At 46.8% G+C, this 15,283-nt stretch overlaps 1 protein-coding gene across 2 annotated transcripts in view; it reads right to left on the reverse strand.

Moving 5' to 3' along the window:
• The window catches only part of NONO (non-POU domain containing octamer binding), a 360,169-nt gene that overhangs the window by 82,973 nt on the left and 261,913 nt on the right, over positions 1–15,283 (reverse strand). For both annotated transcript variants that reach the window (XM_033945165.1, XM_033945166.1), the window contains exon 9: positions 14,342–14,381. In XM_033945165.1, coding sequence (XP_033801056.1) covers positions 14,342–14,381 — 40 coding nt within the window. The remainder of the gene's footprint in view (positions 1–14,341; positions 14,382–15,283) is intronic.

Below are 15,283 nucleotides of genomic sequence, written 5' to 3' on the forward strand. Positions count from 1 at the left end.
TGACCAAGCAGCCAACCGTGAAATGTAAACAGAACCGCAAGACAAACCTGGAGGAAAGACCAGGCAAGGCCCCTGTCCAGGCCATCATGCAAGAACTCCAAGATGTGAGGCAAAGAGGCGCGAACAGGAACTACGACACTCCTTAAAGATCCGTCAAACTCACACATAAGCCCGAGAGGTGGAAAATCTCCGTGACCCCAAGAGAGTGGAGATCACTTTATCTGAATAACTGTTCTCACCTAGGCGTTCCCTTTCAAGAGCCAGGCTGTAAGACAAAAGGGACCCGGATCGAACATTGGAAAGGGCCCTGCATCAGAAGGTCAGGCGAAAGGGGCAGAGAGTCTGCCATAATAAGACTAATGAGATCCGCTTACCACAGATGCCTGGGCCAGTCCGGAGCTACCAGGAACACATGGCCAGGGTCCTGAGCAATGCGAATAAGGACTCTGTCCACCATCAGCCACTTGATTGTCTACTTTAACCTATTTGTTGTCATGACTAGTCTGTCTTTAAACAATTGTAAATGTCAATTTGTAACCCATTCTGAGCTTCTGGGAGAACGGGATAGAAACTAAAATTAATTAATTAATACAGAAGGCCCTCCGATGGCCAAGGCTGCACCAAAGCATCCAGCCCCTCGGCCTGAAGATCACTGCGCCGGCTGAAGAACCAGGGTGCTTGGTGATGCCACTCGTGGCCATCAAGTCCTTGACCGGCTGAACCCCAAGCCCACACAAACAACTTGAAGGATGTAGAACCGAGACGACACTCTCCAGGATCCAACACATGATAACTGAGGAAGTCCGCTTGGACATTCTCCACCTCCACTATGTGGGAAGCCAAGATTTCAAGAAGAAGAGCCTCTGACCAGGCCATGCACAGACACGCCTCTGGTGCCCCCAGACGACTCCTGGTTAGCCCCTGACGATTTACGTAAGCCACCGCCGTGGCGTTGTCCAAGAGAACCTGAACAGACTCGCTCATCAACGTTTGGAATGCTAGCAACACCAACCGGATGGCTCTGGTCTCCAGAACATTGATTGACCAAGATGCCTCCTCCGGAGACAAGCTGCCCTGAATCGAGCGACCGAGACACTGAGCTCCCCATCCGAGGAGACTGGCGTCCATGAGAAGCAGAGTCCACTGGGGCTGATCCAGACTCACTCCCTGCAACAAATTGGAAGACTGTAGCCACCACCGGAGGCTGCAATAAACCAACCTCTGAAGAGGAACAGGAGAGTTCAAATAAGAACATAAGAACTACCACTGCTGGGCCAGACCAGTGGTCCATGTGCCCAGCAGTCCGCTCACGCGGCGGCCCCCAGGTCAAAGACCAGTGCTCTAAATGAATCTAGCCTCACCTGTATTAATTCCAGTTTAGCAGGAACTTGTCCAACTTTGTCTTGAATCCCTGGAGGGTGTTTTCCCCTATAACAGACTCCGGAAGAGTGTTCCAGTTTTCTACCACTCTCTGGGTGAAGAAAAACTTCCTTACGTTTGTACGGAATCTATCCTCTTTCAACTTTACAGAGTGCCCTCTTGTTCTCCCTACCTTGGAGAGGGTGAACAATCTGTCTTTATCTGCTAAGTCTATTCCCTTCAGTATTTTGAATGTTTCGATCATGTCTCCTCTCAGTCTCCTCTTTTCAAGGAAGAAGAGGCCCAATTTTTCCAATCTCTCACTGTATCATATAACTGAGGCGACTGAGAACACCAGGAAGTCATGAGGAAGCGAATCTGCAACTGCAACTTGTCCACTCAGGCCTCTGGAAGGAAAACCTATCCCAAGTTTGTATAGAAAAGAACCCCGAGGTACTCCAGGTGCTGAGATGGAGTCAACCAGCTCTTGGACCACCAAACTAGAGAAAGACACAGGGAAAAGGAATTGTCTCCGTCTTTGCCCCAGCCCCACAATCCATCTGATCCCATCCACACAAGTCTCGAATAGTTTTATACTGAACTTATTTTATTAAAGTATAAAAAGAAACAATATTCTGTACAATTGTCATTTTATAAATTCAGCTGGCAGGGCTTTGTTTATAAATGTTTATCCAAAAATATGCTACTTTATCATAAAGCAAAAAAAGAAACAATTTTTTTCTACCTTTGTTGTCTGGTTTCCACTTTCCTCATCTTCTCATCATTCTATGCCTTCCATCTCCTGTCTGCCTTCTCGCTGCCTCTTCCATATGGCATCTGCTGTTACTGAGTCTGTTACTGTGCCTCTCCCTTCTATCTCTCCCACCACCTCCCCAATTAGTCTGGCATCAATCTCCTTCAGCTTCTTCTCCCCTCTCTCCCCTACCCACTAACATGCAGCGGCTTCTCCCCTCTCCACTAACAAGCAGCGTCTTCTCCCCTCTCCACTAACAAGCAGCGTCTGCTCCTCCCTCCCTGTCTCTCTCCACTTCCTTCAAGCGTGTTCCCCTCTCTCCCCCCTACTCATTTCCATGCGTCTGCTCCTCCCTCCCCATCTCTCTCCACTTCTTTCCAGCGCGTTCCCCTCTCTCTCTCTCCACATCTCTTCAGCGTCCTTCGCGGACTAGCAGCCCCCTCCCTCCAGATCACCGCCATCCATGCATATCTCTCCCTCCCCCTCACCTTTGTGGCAATTTTTATTTTTTTCTCTCCCAGCAGCACAAGCCTTTCAACAAGTTGTGCACGGCTGCTTGAATCTTCTCCTCTGATGCAACCGGAAACAGGAAGTTGCATCAGAGGAGACGATTCAAGCATCCACGCGTGACTTGTTGAAAGGCTCGTGCCGCTAGAAGAGAAGAAAAATGAAAATCACCACGAAGGTGAGGGGAAGAAAGGGAGATGCCCAGAAGGTGTCGATCGGAAGGAAGGAGGGAGGGGGCTGTTGGACTGTGCGCATTCCCTTACTTCACTGTGGAAACAAGGCCATTTACCGCTCCAAGGGGTGGTGAATGGCCTTTTCCCTGTATCTGCGGCAACTACTTTTTTTCTCTCCCTGTTTCGGTGGGTTACCTGCAGGCAATAGCCACTGTGTCATTCTCTACACCCATCCCAGCGACTGCAGGAACTCCACAACCTGAGCCGCTTTGAGGTCGATCAGCCTCTGCAAGGTCTGTTGAAAAGCCTGCTTCTTCCAAGCCGCCTGACAAGGAGAAGCAAGGAAGCAAAATGGCAAGGGTCAAGAAAACTCCAGAGCATAGCCGTCCCAAATCACCTCCAGGACTCACTGATCTGTTGTGATCTTGGCCCACCCCTGGTAAAACTCCCATAAACATGCGCCCATCAATATCAGAGGAAGGACCTGCAAGGAGTCATTAGACTGGATGGATGGCGGAGGGGCCGCTGGAGGAGTCACAGCTCCCCCAGCAGCCCCCGCCCCCCCATGAAAAGACTGTATATGCTGAAATAAACGTCCCCAGGAAGACCTGGAAGCTAGAAAAGGGGCTGCCCCCCTACTAAGGCAGTAATGGCAAAAATCATGGAAATGCCTCTGAACAACCCCCCCCCTCCCCGCCAGCAGGTGGGTGAGCACGGTCTTCAGAAAGATGGGCACCTTAGAGTTAAGTCAAGGTCTGAACCAACTTGTCCAGATCCTCACTAAACAAGAATGACTCCCGAAAGGGAAAGTTAGTAAGCTTAGCCTTAGAAGCTGCGTCCGCCGACCAACCCCGGCAGCATCCTAAATGGCATCTGAAAGATAAGAAGCGCCCAGCTCAATCTGAGCTGCCTCCTGATCCACCAAGGACCAGTCAGACTCCCGAGTCAAGAACATGCTCGGACTACCGAAAACAAGCCCGAGCCAGCAGACCACCACATATGGCCACCTGGACTGCCAGGGCAGCCACATCAAAACTCTGCTTAAGAGGAGAATCTATCCAACGATCCTCAGAGTCCTGCAAAGCCAAGCTGCCCTTGATCGTTAGAATGATCTTCCACTTCAGTTAATTGAGGCAAGCAACTTAAATAATAATAATAACAGTTTATATACTGCAGGACCGTGAAGTTCTATGTGGTTTACAAAGATTAAAAGATGGTACAAACTGATTGAACTTAACAGAGAACCGTTATTGAAGAGAAAGAGAACCGTTATTGAAGAGAAAGAGAACCGTTATTGAAGAGAAAGAGTTGTACGGATCAGTTGTCTAGATACTTCAGGAACAGATATGTTTTTAGGAGTTTCCTGAATTCCTCATGAGTAGTGGGTGAAAGCAATTGTTCTAGATCTTTACCCCATAATGCTGCCTGATGGCAGGGAGGACAAGCGCGAAGTCTACAATCAAGACCAGTATTCCAGTCGCTATGGGGATCCAGGAAGTGACCACGGATTGCGTGCAGAAGGAGGAGGACCCAGGACGGTGGACAGAGGTCTCTGTGCAGACCGAGACCATCCCCCAGCACTACACTATAGTCTCTACACAGACAGAGGAGGCCGCGCAGCTGGATGGAGAACTCATGCAGGAACTAAGGAGCCTCAGGGAGGAGGTGATATGCCTGAGAAGCATCCGAGAGGTCGAGGCCTACATCGACGGAGTCGTCCAGGAGCTGTCCCAAATCACCGAGCAGGCCCATGACAAGTCCATCCTCGAGACGCCTAAATCATCAGCTTTGAAACCAACAATTGGGATACAGGAAATGGCTAGCGGCACCGACTCCTGGCAGCTGGTGACCTCCTCCACGGGCAAACATAGGAGACACCCCCCCCTTTTCAATCTCTTCATCTTCTCCTTCTTCTTACAAACAGGGCAGCTATACATCAACCCCTGAACTCACCCTGCGGAACAGATTCCAGATTCTTCAGGAAGGAACTGCCGATGAGGAACAGGAGTAGGCCCAACACACAGCTCCATCTCCAGGGACAACTGACCGGCTCCTCCCAAAGAAGCGCAGAGTAATAGTCATCGGGGATTCCATGCTGAGGGGCACCGAGGGATCAATTTGCAGACCGGATATGCAATCTATGGAGGTCTGCTGTCTGCCTGGAGCCAGGATACGAGATGTCACCGCCAGTCTGGATAGAGTACTCACGCCCCGAGACCACTTTCCTATGCTTCTTGTCCACATAGGAACCAACGACACTGCCAGGAACACACCGGAGACCATCACCAGAGACTTTGGAGCACTGGGTGAGAGGCTGAAGCGGACAGGAGTGCAGGTAGTTTTCTCATCGATCCTCCCAGTTAGAGGCAAGGGAAGAGCCAGAGATGAACGTATCCTGAGGACGAACGAGTGGCTACAGGGATGGTGCCGGGACATGAACTTCGGATTCCTAAACCATGGGGAAGCGTTACAAGGACTTCAGGGACCAGAGGGACTCCATCTGACCAGTAGGGGTAAGAATGTCTTCGGACACCGACTAGCCCGCCTGCTTCACAGGGCTTTAACCTAGGTAAGTCGGGGGAGGGTACCCATTCACATATTAGTGCAGAAAGGAATTATCCTGATGAGGTGAGTCGAAACTCCGCTTCCATGTCCAAGGTAAGTACCCACATTGCAAACAGTTCTTTAGGAGTCACACCGACTCGGGTAAGATACGCCTCACAGGGACTTAGCAAACCCAAGATATGGAGGGCCATGAATGTCAATGCACACAGTTTAGGTAACAAAATTCTAGAATTGGAGGCTGAAATAAGGAATGCCGACCTAGATGTGGTGGCAATATCTGAAACTTGGTTCACGGACTCACATGGGTGGGATATGGCTATACCGGGCTACAATCTACTTCGTCAGGACAGAGAGGGCAGGTTAGGAGGGGGGGGGGGGGTACCTCTATACATTAAAGAGGACATCAAAACCACCAGGATCACAGATGTCAAGTACACCGGGGAGTCCCTCTGGGTAAACCTGGCAAGAGGCAGAGAAAAATGCCTGTATCTAGGTGTGGTATACAGACCCCCAAGACAACTGGAAGACATGGACGCAGAATTAATTGAAGACATAGAGAATATCACTCTACGAGGAGAAGCTGTACTGCTAGGGGACTTCAATATGCCTGATGCAGACTGGAACTCATTTTCAGCGACAACCAGCGGTAGCAGGAGGCTCTTAACCTCCATAAAGGGAGCATGTCTCAAACAAATGGTAACGGAGCCCACTAGGGCCCAGGCGATCCTCGACCTGGCACTCACCAATGGGGAAAGCGTCTCAGCGGTCTCAGTAGGAGATACGCTAGCCTCCAGCGACCACAACATAGTATGGTTCAACCTTAGGAAAGGCTTCCCTAGATCAAACACGAAAACAAAGGTACTCAATTTCCGGGGCACAGACTTCGCACGCATGGGAGATTTCGTCCATCGGACGCTGCAGGACCAAGCGGAGACCGATGATGTAGAAGCTAAGTGGTAAACACTGAAATCAACCATACATGAAGCAACTAGCCGCTTCATAAAATCAGTAAATAAAAGACAAAGAAACAATAAACCCCAATGGTTCACCGTGGAGATCTTGCACCTAATTAAGGAGAAGAAAAAAGCGTTTCTCTCCTACAAGCGCACGGAGAAAAGAGAGGCAAAGATAGAATATAGGACCAGGTCTACAGCGGTCAAAATGGCAGTTAGGGAGGCAAAACTTCGAGTGGAAGAAATTCTGGCAAAAAACATTAAAAAGGGGGACAAATCCTTCTTCAGGTATATTAGTGACAGAAAAAGGAACACAGAGGGGATAGTACGCCTTAGAAGACCAGACGGAAGTTACGTGGAAGCAGATTCCGATAAAGCCGAACAACTGAATTAATACTTCTGCTCAGTCTTTACCTATGAGGCACTGGGACACGGTCCGCAGTTGAAGGCAACACAAAGCACAGAAGACCCGTTTCAGAATTTTGAGTTCACACCAGGTGAAGTTTATAGTGAACTAGCAAGACTCAAGGTGAACAAAGCCATGGGACCAGACAATTTGCACCCAAGAATGCTCAGAGAATTGAGCGATGTCCTGGCGAAACTGTTGGCTAAGCTATTCAATCTCTCCCTAAGAAAGGGGAAAGTTCCCCTGGACTGGAAATTAGCTAATGTCGTTCCTCTGCATAAAAAGGGTTGCAGGGCAGAGGCTGCGAATTATAGACCGGTGAGTCTCACATCAATAGTGTGCAAACTCATGGAAACACTAATTAAAAGCAAATTGGACACGATCTTGAATGAAGGGAATCTTCGGGATCCCAGTCAGCATGGATTCACCAAGGGTAGGTCCTGCCAATCCAATCTCATCAGCTTTTTTGACTGGGTAACAAGAAAGTTGGACTTGGGAGGGTCTTTGGACGTCGTGTACCTGGACTTCAGTAAAGCTTTTGACAGTGTCCCACACCGCAGGCTGCTAAGCATGATGGAATCGATGGGGCTAGGAGAGACACTAACTGCATGGGTCAATGATTGGCTGAGTGGCAGACTTCAGAGGGTGGTGGTTAATGGTACCCTCTCTAAAACATCGGAGGTGACCAGTGGAGTGCCGCAGGGCTCGGTCCTGGGTCCACTCCTTTTCAACATATTCATAGGGGATCTGACTCAAGGGCTTCAAGGTAAAATAACACTATTTGCCGATGACGCCAAACTATGTAATATAGTAAGTGAATGCAGTTTACAGAATTATATGGCGCAGGACCTGCTTACATTGGAAAGTTGGTCTTCAACCTGGCAGCTAGGCTTCAATGCTAAGAAATATAAGGTCATGCACCTGGGAAGCGGAAATCCATGCAGGACGTACTTCTTGAACGGAAAACTTTAACTAGGACTTCAGCAGAACGAGATTTAGGAGTAATCATCAGTGCAGACATGAAAACTGCCAATCAAGTGGAGAAGGCTTCAATTAAGGCAAGGCAGATATTGGGTTGTATCAATAGAAGTCATAATGCCGTTGTTCAGGGCCATGGTGAGACCTCATCTGGAGTACTGTGTGCAATTCTGGAGGCCACATTACAGTAAAGATGTGCGTAGAATTGAATCGGTTCAGCTGACGGCCACCAGGATGATCTCGAGGCTCAAGGGTCTCTCGTATGAAGAGAGACTGAACAAATTGCAGCTCTACACTCTCGAGGAACGTAGGGAGAGGGGAGACATGATCGAAACATTTAAGTACCTCACGGGACGTGTCGAAGTGGAAGATGATATTTTCTTTCTCAAGGGACCCTCGGCCACAAGAAGGCACCCGCTCAAACTCAGGGGCAGAAAATTTCATGGCGACACCAGAAAGTATTTCTTCGCAGAGAGAGTAGTTGATCATTGGAACAAGCTTCCAGTGCAGGTGATCGAGGCAGACAGCGTGCCAGACTTTAAGAATAAATGGGATACCCATGTGGGATCCCTACGAGGGTCAAGATAAGAAAATTGGGTCATTAGGGCATAGACAGGGGGGTGGATAAGCAGAGTGGGCAGACTTGATGGGCTGTAGCCCTTTTATGCCGTCATCTTCTATATTTCTATGTGTTGAATGTGTTTTTTGAGTTTACATTCTCTAACTGGGGGGGAAACGAAGTTCGAATGTGAGCTTCTCTTATGCCTGTTGGCAAAGAAGGAGAAAAGGTCAGTTATGTATTTAGGGGCTAGTCCGTATAGTACTTTAAAGCAGAAGCAGGCGAACTTAAACTTTACGCGTGCCTCCATCAGTAACCAGTGTAGCTGTCGGTAGTAAGGTGTCACATGATCAAACTTCCTCAGCCCGAAAATTAGTTTGACCGCTGCATTTTGCATCAATTGTAATCGTCGCACATTCTTTTGGGAAATTGCTAAATAGGCGATGTTACAGTAATCAAGTTGACTCAGTATGAGGGATTGTACTAGAACTCTGAATGCTGACATATTGAAATATGCTCTAATGGATCGAAGTTTCCAGAAAGTGAAAAAACCCTTTCTGATTAAGGAGTCTACTTGGTCTTTCATGGTTAGGCATTGATCCAGAGTTACACCTAATATCTTCATAGTAGTCTGAATAGGGTAACTAAGTTTATTGATGCATAGTGGTGTTTTGGTGTCAAGCGGATGTGTCGAAGCGCCGAAAAAAAATTTTTTTTCTGAATTAAGTTTTAGCTTGAAGTCAGTCATCCATTGCTCCATCAAATTTAGTGCTTCTGATGCCTTGGGAGTAATTTCCGAGAGATTTAGCAAATGGGATGATGATCGTAAAGTCATCTGCGTAAATGAATAATTTTATCCCCAGCTGGGTTAATTGCGCACCTAGTGAGGACATGTAAACATTGAAAAGCAATGGGGATAATGGTGATCCTTGCGGTACGCCAGATGGATTGCTCCAGGTATCGGAAAGATCATAGTTGAAACGTACTTGGTAGGTATGGGACATAAGGAAACCAGTTCAACACCTCTTCCCTGATACCAATAGTGTCTAGGCATTGTAGCATTTTTCCCATAGTCTACTACGTCAAAGGCAGAGCTCATCAAATTGCATGATCAGGACATTGAGGCCCTTGCTAAATAATAGACACAGATTATCTAAGATAGCCGCAATTACTGTCTCAGTACTGAACAAAGGTCTAAAACCGGACTGAGTTTCATGTAAGAGAGAGAAATGATCAAGATATTCCATCAATTGGGTGTGTACTAATCCCTCCATGATTTTTACAATAAATGGAATGGATGCTACTGGTCTATAGTTGGTTATCAGTGCTGATGATTCTTTACTATTTTTTTGAATTGGGGTTATTATTATGTGATCCTTATTAGTGAGGAACTTTCCATTTTTTAGGTTATGGGCTAAGTAATTCAGCAAAAATAGTTTAAATTCTAATGGAGCCGCTTTCATAATTTCCGGGGGACATGAATTCAGAACGTGCTCGATTTTAAGAAAAAGTGGGATAAGCATGTGGGTTCACTTTGGGGAAGTGCTTAGGGTGGAGGGTCCTTAGAGTGGGCAGACTTGTTGGGCTGGTGGCCCTTTCCTGCCGTCATATTCTATCTTTCTATGTTTCTAATGAATGAAACTACCGTGTCCCCCACAGGTGCATTCAAGGTATCTCTATCCCTCTCTGGAATGGGATACAGGCGAACCATGGACTGCACAAAATGAAAAGGCGTTTCCAGTGCCTTCTATTACGCGAGCATAATATCCTGAATATCCTGATGCATAGGAAAAAAGAGCGGGATGCAGAGCGGATCCCCCGAAGCAGGGAGTCTACCACACACAGGGGCTGCTTTGCATCCTCCTCAAAACGCAGGACCGACGCAACCTGAATAAGCTCCTGGAGCTCTTCCCACTGAAAAATGTGCACCACCGATGCGTCCTTGCCAGCTAGCTGTTCCATGAAACTCTCCAGTGGCATCCGTCCCCCCGAGAGGATCTTGGAGGTCCCCTAAGGGGTACAAGTCCTCATCAGATGAAAACGCCTCAAACCAAAATTTGCCATCCCACACGACCCTTGGCTGCTAGGACAGAGAAGGGGAGGAGCGGGGGACAGAGTCACAACTGGCGCTGAGGGAGGCCAAACAGGGGTGGACGTAGGGGGCAAAAGACCCCTCGAAAAACCTGAGACTCCTGGGAAGGAAACAGTACCCCCAGCCACCTGAAGATAAGCTTTGCACAAGGCTTGTACAAAATCTGAGGAAAACCCTCCTAGCGGCACATAAGGACTCACTGCCAAAGCAGAGGACTCAGTAGAAGCCTGCACCTGTCTCTCCAATACAGGGGGAAGGTCACCTGAGGCTGCAGACAAAATGGAGGAGCTTCCCGCCAAAACTAGCACAAAACCCGCTGAAAATAACTCCCCTTGAAGCCTACAGCAGCAAAGAGGCCTGAACTGCCCAGCTACTAAAACAGGTAAGCTGACAGCAGCGGTAAGGGAATCCCCAGCACACTCTGCGTTATGGGAAACCCTTATCTTTTTTTTTCCCCCTGACTGTTGGTGGCTGGGAAAATCTCTGCGTGGGCAGTAGGGAAGTCCAGGCTTCCCCCTGCCTGCTGCTGATGCGCGAAACCCTCGTGAAGGGGAACCCTACTCGCTGGCATTCAAAGCAGACAAGGATTTCCAGTTGCAGCGGCCAGCACACCATGAACACAGGCCGGCCGCATCAACCTCATGATGGGAACACAAGGAGCACTTTTGTACCTTTATAAGTGCTCATTGCAAAAATCGCTATTAGCTGAAAAATAAAAAGTGCTGGTTAGCAATTAACTGCAATTTACCTCAATTGAAGGCTTCCCTTTAGACCAGCGCTGCTTCAGCATTTTTTTCCCCCTAGTGTAAGGGACAATTGAATAGACCCCACTGGCTCTCTAAACCATATGCCTTGCTGGTATTGGTAGCAAGGCTTAAAGTTGAGGCACCTCTAGTGAAAAAATTTCAGGGAAGGACTTGACCTGTCGAATGTAACACCCCCAAGGTCAGATGGACCCTCAAAAGGGTTCCCCAAGGTCAATCCGACACCACAGATGAGGACAAGAAGGTCTAAACAAAATCCAACAGGTCTACACTAAACCAGGGAAGACTGCACAGACTTACCACCAGGCTGGAGACTGAGAGCAGACTGAGTGTATATGGGAATGCACAGCCCATTTGTATTATAGCCAAAAGTTTATGTCTCAGTCTCCACCTGCTAGTCATGGTGAGCTATTACCCATCAGTGAAGCTGTGTCGGACTGGAGAGATGCTTAAGGGCTTTTACCTCTTACTTACAGGTTAAAACAGACCACATTCCTTCAGAAGCTTATATTCAACATTGCTGGTTTTCCCAGCTACTAAATATCATCTGAAGTGTCAAAAATATTAATATAATTTCCTTTTCAGCTGTTTGTACAATCCTTAGTATTAAGCTTTCTGGATTATTGTAATATTGTGTACCTTCTCTGTATGGCTCATGGACAAATCTGATCTTCATTTGAAGTATTATAACGCTTTCAATATCTCTTCTGCATGGCTTCATTGAGGGGGGAAACTGCACCCTTGGTGGAAGAGACTCCAGGTGCAAGCATTGCTGTAAACCCTGAGGGTTCCATGCAGCTGCTATTAAATATACTTCATACACCATATTGATAAATTCTGAGCAAAACAGTACCCAAGAGGCCCCTAGATCCTTTGCGGTTGCTCCTGTGTCCCTTTCTGCAGTTTCGCAGCAGGTGTGAAGCTGTGTTACACCAGGGACACATTTTTGCTTTTTCCAGGCTATAACCAGGACTTTTGGCCTGGAACTTGAGTCAGTTGGTATCTCAAACCTCCAGGGAAACTAGATAGGGCTAAGCCCAAGGCTGCTGCCCCTCCTCACGTGCTGTGAGGCACAGCACACAGATTGTCCTTGGCCTACCATCCAGCGCAAATTTAGTATGAATCTGATGTATCCTGATCAGAGTTCATCCCACCTAATTTTAAGCAAAATTGAGGCGTTTTCAAGCAGATAGAGGTTTCTGTTTTCAAATCAGGAAATCCAAGATGGCTGCCATGGCATCAATTTTAGCACCAATAATGGCCTGTAGGAGCTACACTAGGAGACAAAAATGAGTGATTTCAGGATTTTAGAGGTAGGGAACCTTAGCTCTAACCCCCAAAATAAGCAAACATATAAATTGCTTTTAAGGACACCCCCCCATATTTTTCTGCCCCAGGCTATCAGCTTTAAACTCACTGTGCCATGCTTATACTGGGAGCTGCCTAGGATGAAACTGCAGCCAGAGAGATGGGAGAAATTCTGCCTCAACAAGCCTGGAAACTTTGCTTCTTCTGACTGCCTCGGGGACCAGCCAAAGACCTCAACCTCCAGCAGAACCCACGCATGCAGCAGGGGGAAGGAAATACAGCCAGCCCCTATCCAGGTAAAAAACACACCGTGGAGCCACTCAGCCTGTGCTCAAACACACTGCAGACAGAACCTGGGGTGAACCCTGCTCCCAAGAGACAAGTCCCTGAGCTTCTGGACTTTTAGTGCAGGCCAGCCAAGTGGGTGCACTGCAAAGCAGACTGCCCCTTGGGCTTCAGACTTTGGACCTCAGAATCTGGGCTCTTCCCAGAGCCAGAGATGATCCAAGCTGAGAGCCTCTGTAGCACGAACAAAAAGTCTTGCAATCGGATGAAAAAGAAATTCGAGTTGAGCAGACAGGCTTCTATAATCTCACATGTAGGAGACAAAAATTGATGGGGTACAGGACAGCCCAGAGTGAAGAAAATACTAAATGAGGCGCTCTACACAGATCTCAAGGGAAGGGATTGACTACCCAAGAGCTCAGGAATGATGTGCCTATTGCATTTTTTACAGAATCACTACAATTAAATAAAATGATACAGCACTCCACTGTATGATAGGAAAGAAATTTACTCATGCATGTTGGATGAGAGTGAATAGAAATACAAACAGGTACAGGTGAAACTGTATCAGTTAACCTCCAGGCATCCATGGGATCAGATCTTCAAAGGCTAGGGCAAAAATGGTAGCTTAAAAGGTTGCCTTGAATTATTTTGTAGGATAACCTGGTATAAAGAGCTGGGGAGAGAATTCGAAAGAGCCGAGGCCAAAAAGGTAATAATATCGCCTTTAAAAGCTAATCAACATATATCAATTTAGTCAAATAAAAAGGTAGCTTTTTATTTATCTTTAGAAGTGGACTAACGCAGTTATCACAGCAAAAACAAAAAGCGGTTTGTCTGGTTGACTCTACACATGCCCTGGAAGGAGGGGGAGAACCAACTGATGATTGTTCAATAACCATAGAGAACAGTATTGGGATTAAGAGCAAGATCTTAAAAATCTATCCAGTAATAGGATAACCAATGTTGCTGAATGCGAAGGGAAGTAAAATGGTCAAACCTTTGAGCTTGACATAAGAGAAACTGCTGTATTCTATAGGGTTGGACATTTCAAAGAACATTAAAAATGAATGAAAGAGGACAGACCTTGTGGGGTCAGTGGCAGTGCTACACAGATGATCCATATGGTCCCTGGAGATTCAGTAGCAGCACCGCAACCATACTGAAAGCTTCACATTAGCTGAGTTCTTAATGAGAATGGCATTAAAAAGTCCCTATTAATGGTCCCTGGCCAAGAATGATTCTGTGATGGCCAGTTTGAAATGGGAAAAGGGATATAAAAATTGAGGGTAATCCTCCTAGCAACTGGCAATAAAACCAAGTTCTACTCAACCATTACACGGCATCTCTCATTTCCTTTACAATTTAATAGCTAAACTTAAATGGGCTCTCACTGTCCATGTGCTAGAAAACTATAGCCGTTATATTCATGCCAGGGAGCATAAGGATGACCTGAGAGCAGAACCACAGCAAAAGATCTTGTTTCCTAACATCCTATTTTTCCCAGTCATTGCTTTCACACTGAAACCCTTGGAAACCAAACTCAACAGTGCTCGCCTACCTGATTCAAGCTTAAGAGAATCCATTGCTGTCTGGAACAGAAAACACGAAAAGATATAAGCAACTTCATCAACTTACCTCCCATGTTCATCTGTCCCATTCGCATTTCTTGTTCTCTCTGAAACAGGAAGACAGTTCACCCATAAAACACTCACTCTGACTTTGAAAGAATAATGAACAGGGTAGGTGGGCAGAATGGATAGGTTATACAGTCTTTATTGGCCTTCATTTTTCTGTTTCTAGGGCATATCAATCCCGAAGCAGCTCTAAACATACTCTCAACAAAGAAAACCAATTACTAGATCCAGACAGTTCAATGGACTTGAGAGCTGGTAAAGCATGAAAGATTAGGTTCTTACCTCTGCTAATCTTCTTTCTTGTAAATCCACACTTTATCCCAGGACCAGTGGGTTATTTCCGTTACCCACCAGGATTTTGTAGGAAGCCTCAACCTTCAGAGACTTAAACCCATCCCCCTCTTACCTCATTACCATACCTGTAAGAATCAGTTAGTCTTAAAGCAGCCAAGAACATCTGTAGAGAACAACAACAAGAGAGGGGAACAGGGATACTCCCCAACAAGTCTATTCTGCTCATATTAACAATTGCAAAACAGCAACAATGAAAAATGAGAGAACCAGGTCATTAAACATTAGAAACCTGAACAAAAAACAGTGTTATAAGGAGAGACCGCCTGCACTGACAGAAAAGGGTGTCTGAACTAGGGACCTCCTCTCCCCCCCCCCCAAGAAATCCAAGTGCTAACCCATTTTGATGGCACTCTTAGAAAGGCTGGTCAGAAAACAGAAATCCAGTTTATCCGTATTTGGAAAGGCAGACAATCAGCACAGTACAGGGCAGGTTCCCAGAATAAAGTGAGCAATTACAAGAAAGAAGATTAGCAAAGGTAAGAACCTAATCTTTCATTCTTGTACAATCCCACTTTATTCTGGGACCAGTGGGACGTAACAGAGCAGTCACGGAGAATCAGGGTGGGACTGATGAGCCAGCTGCCAAAAC

This window comes from Geotrypetes seraphini, chromosome 5 (genome assembly GCF_902459505.1).
Source record: "Geotrypetes seraphini chromosome 5, aGeoSer1.1, whole genome shotgun sequence".
Classification (NCBI taxonomy): domain Eukaryota; kingdom Metazoa; phylum Chordata; class Amphibia; order Gymnophiona; family Dermophiidae; genus Geotrypetes; species Geotrypetes seraphini.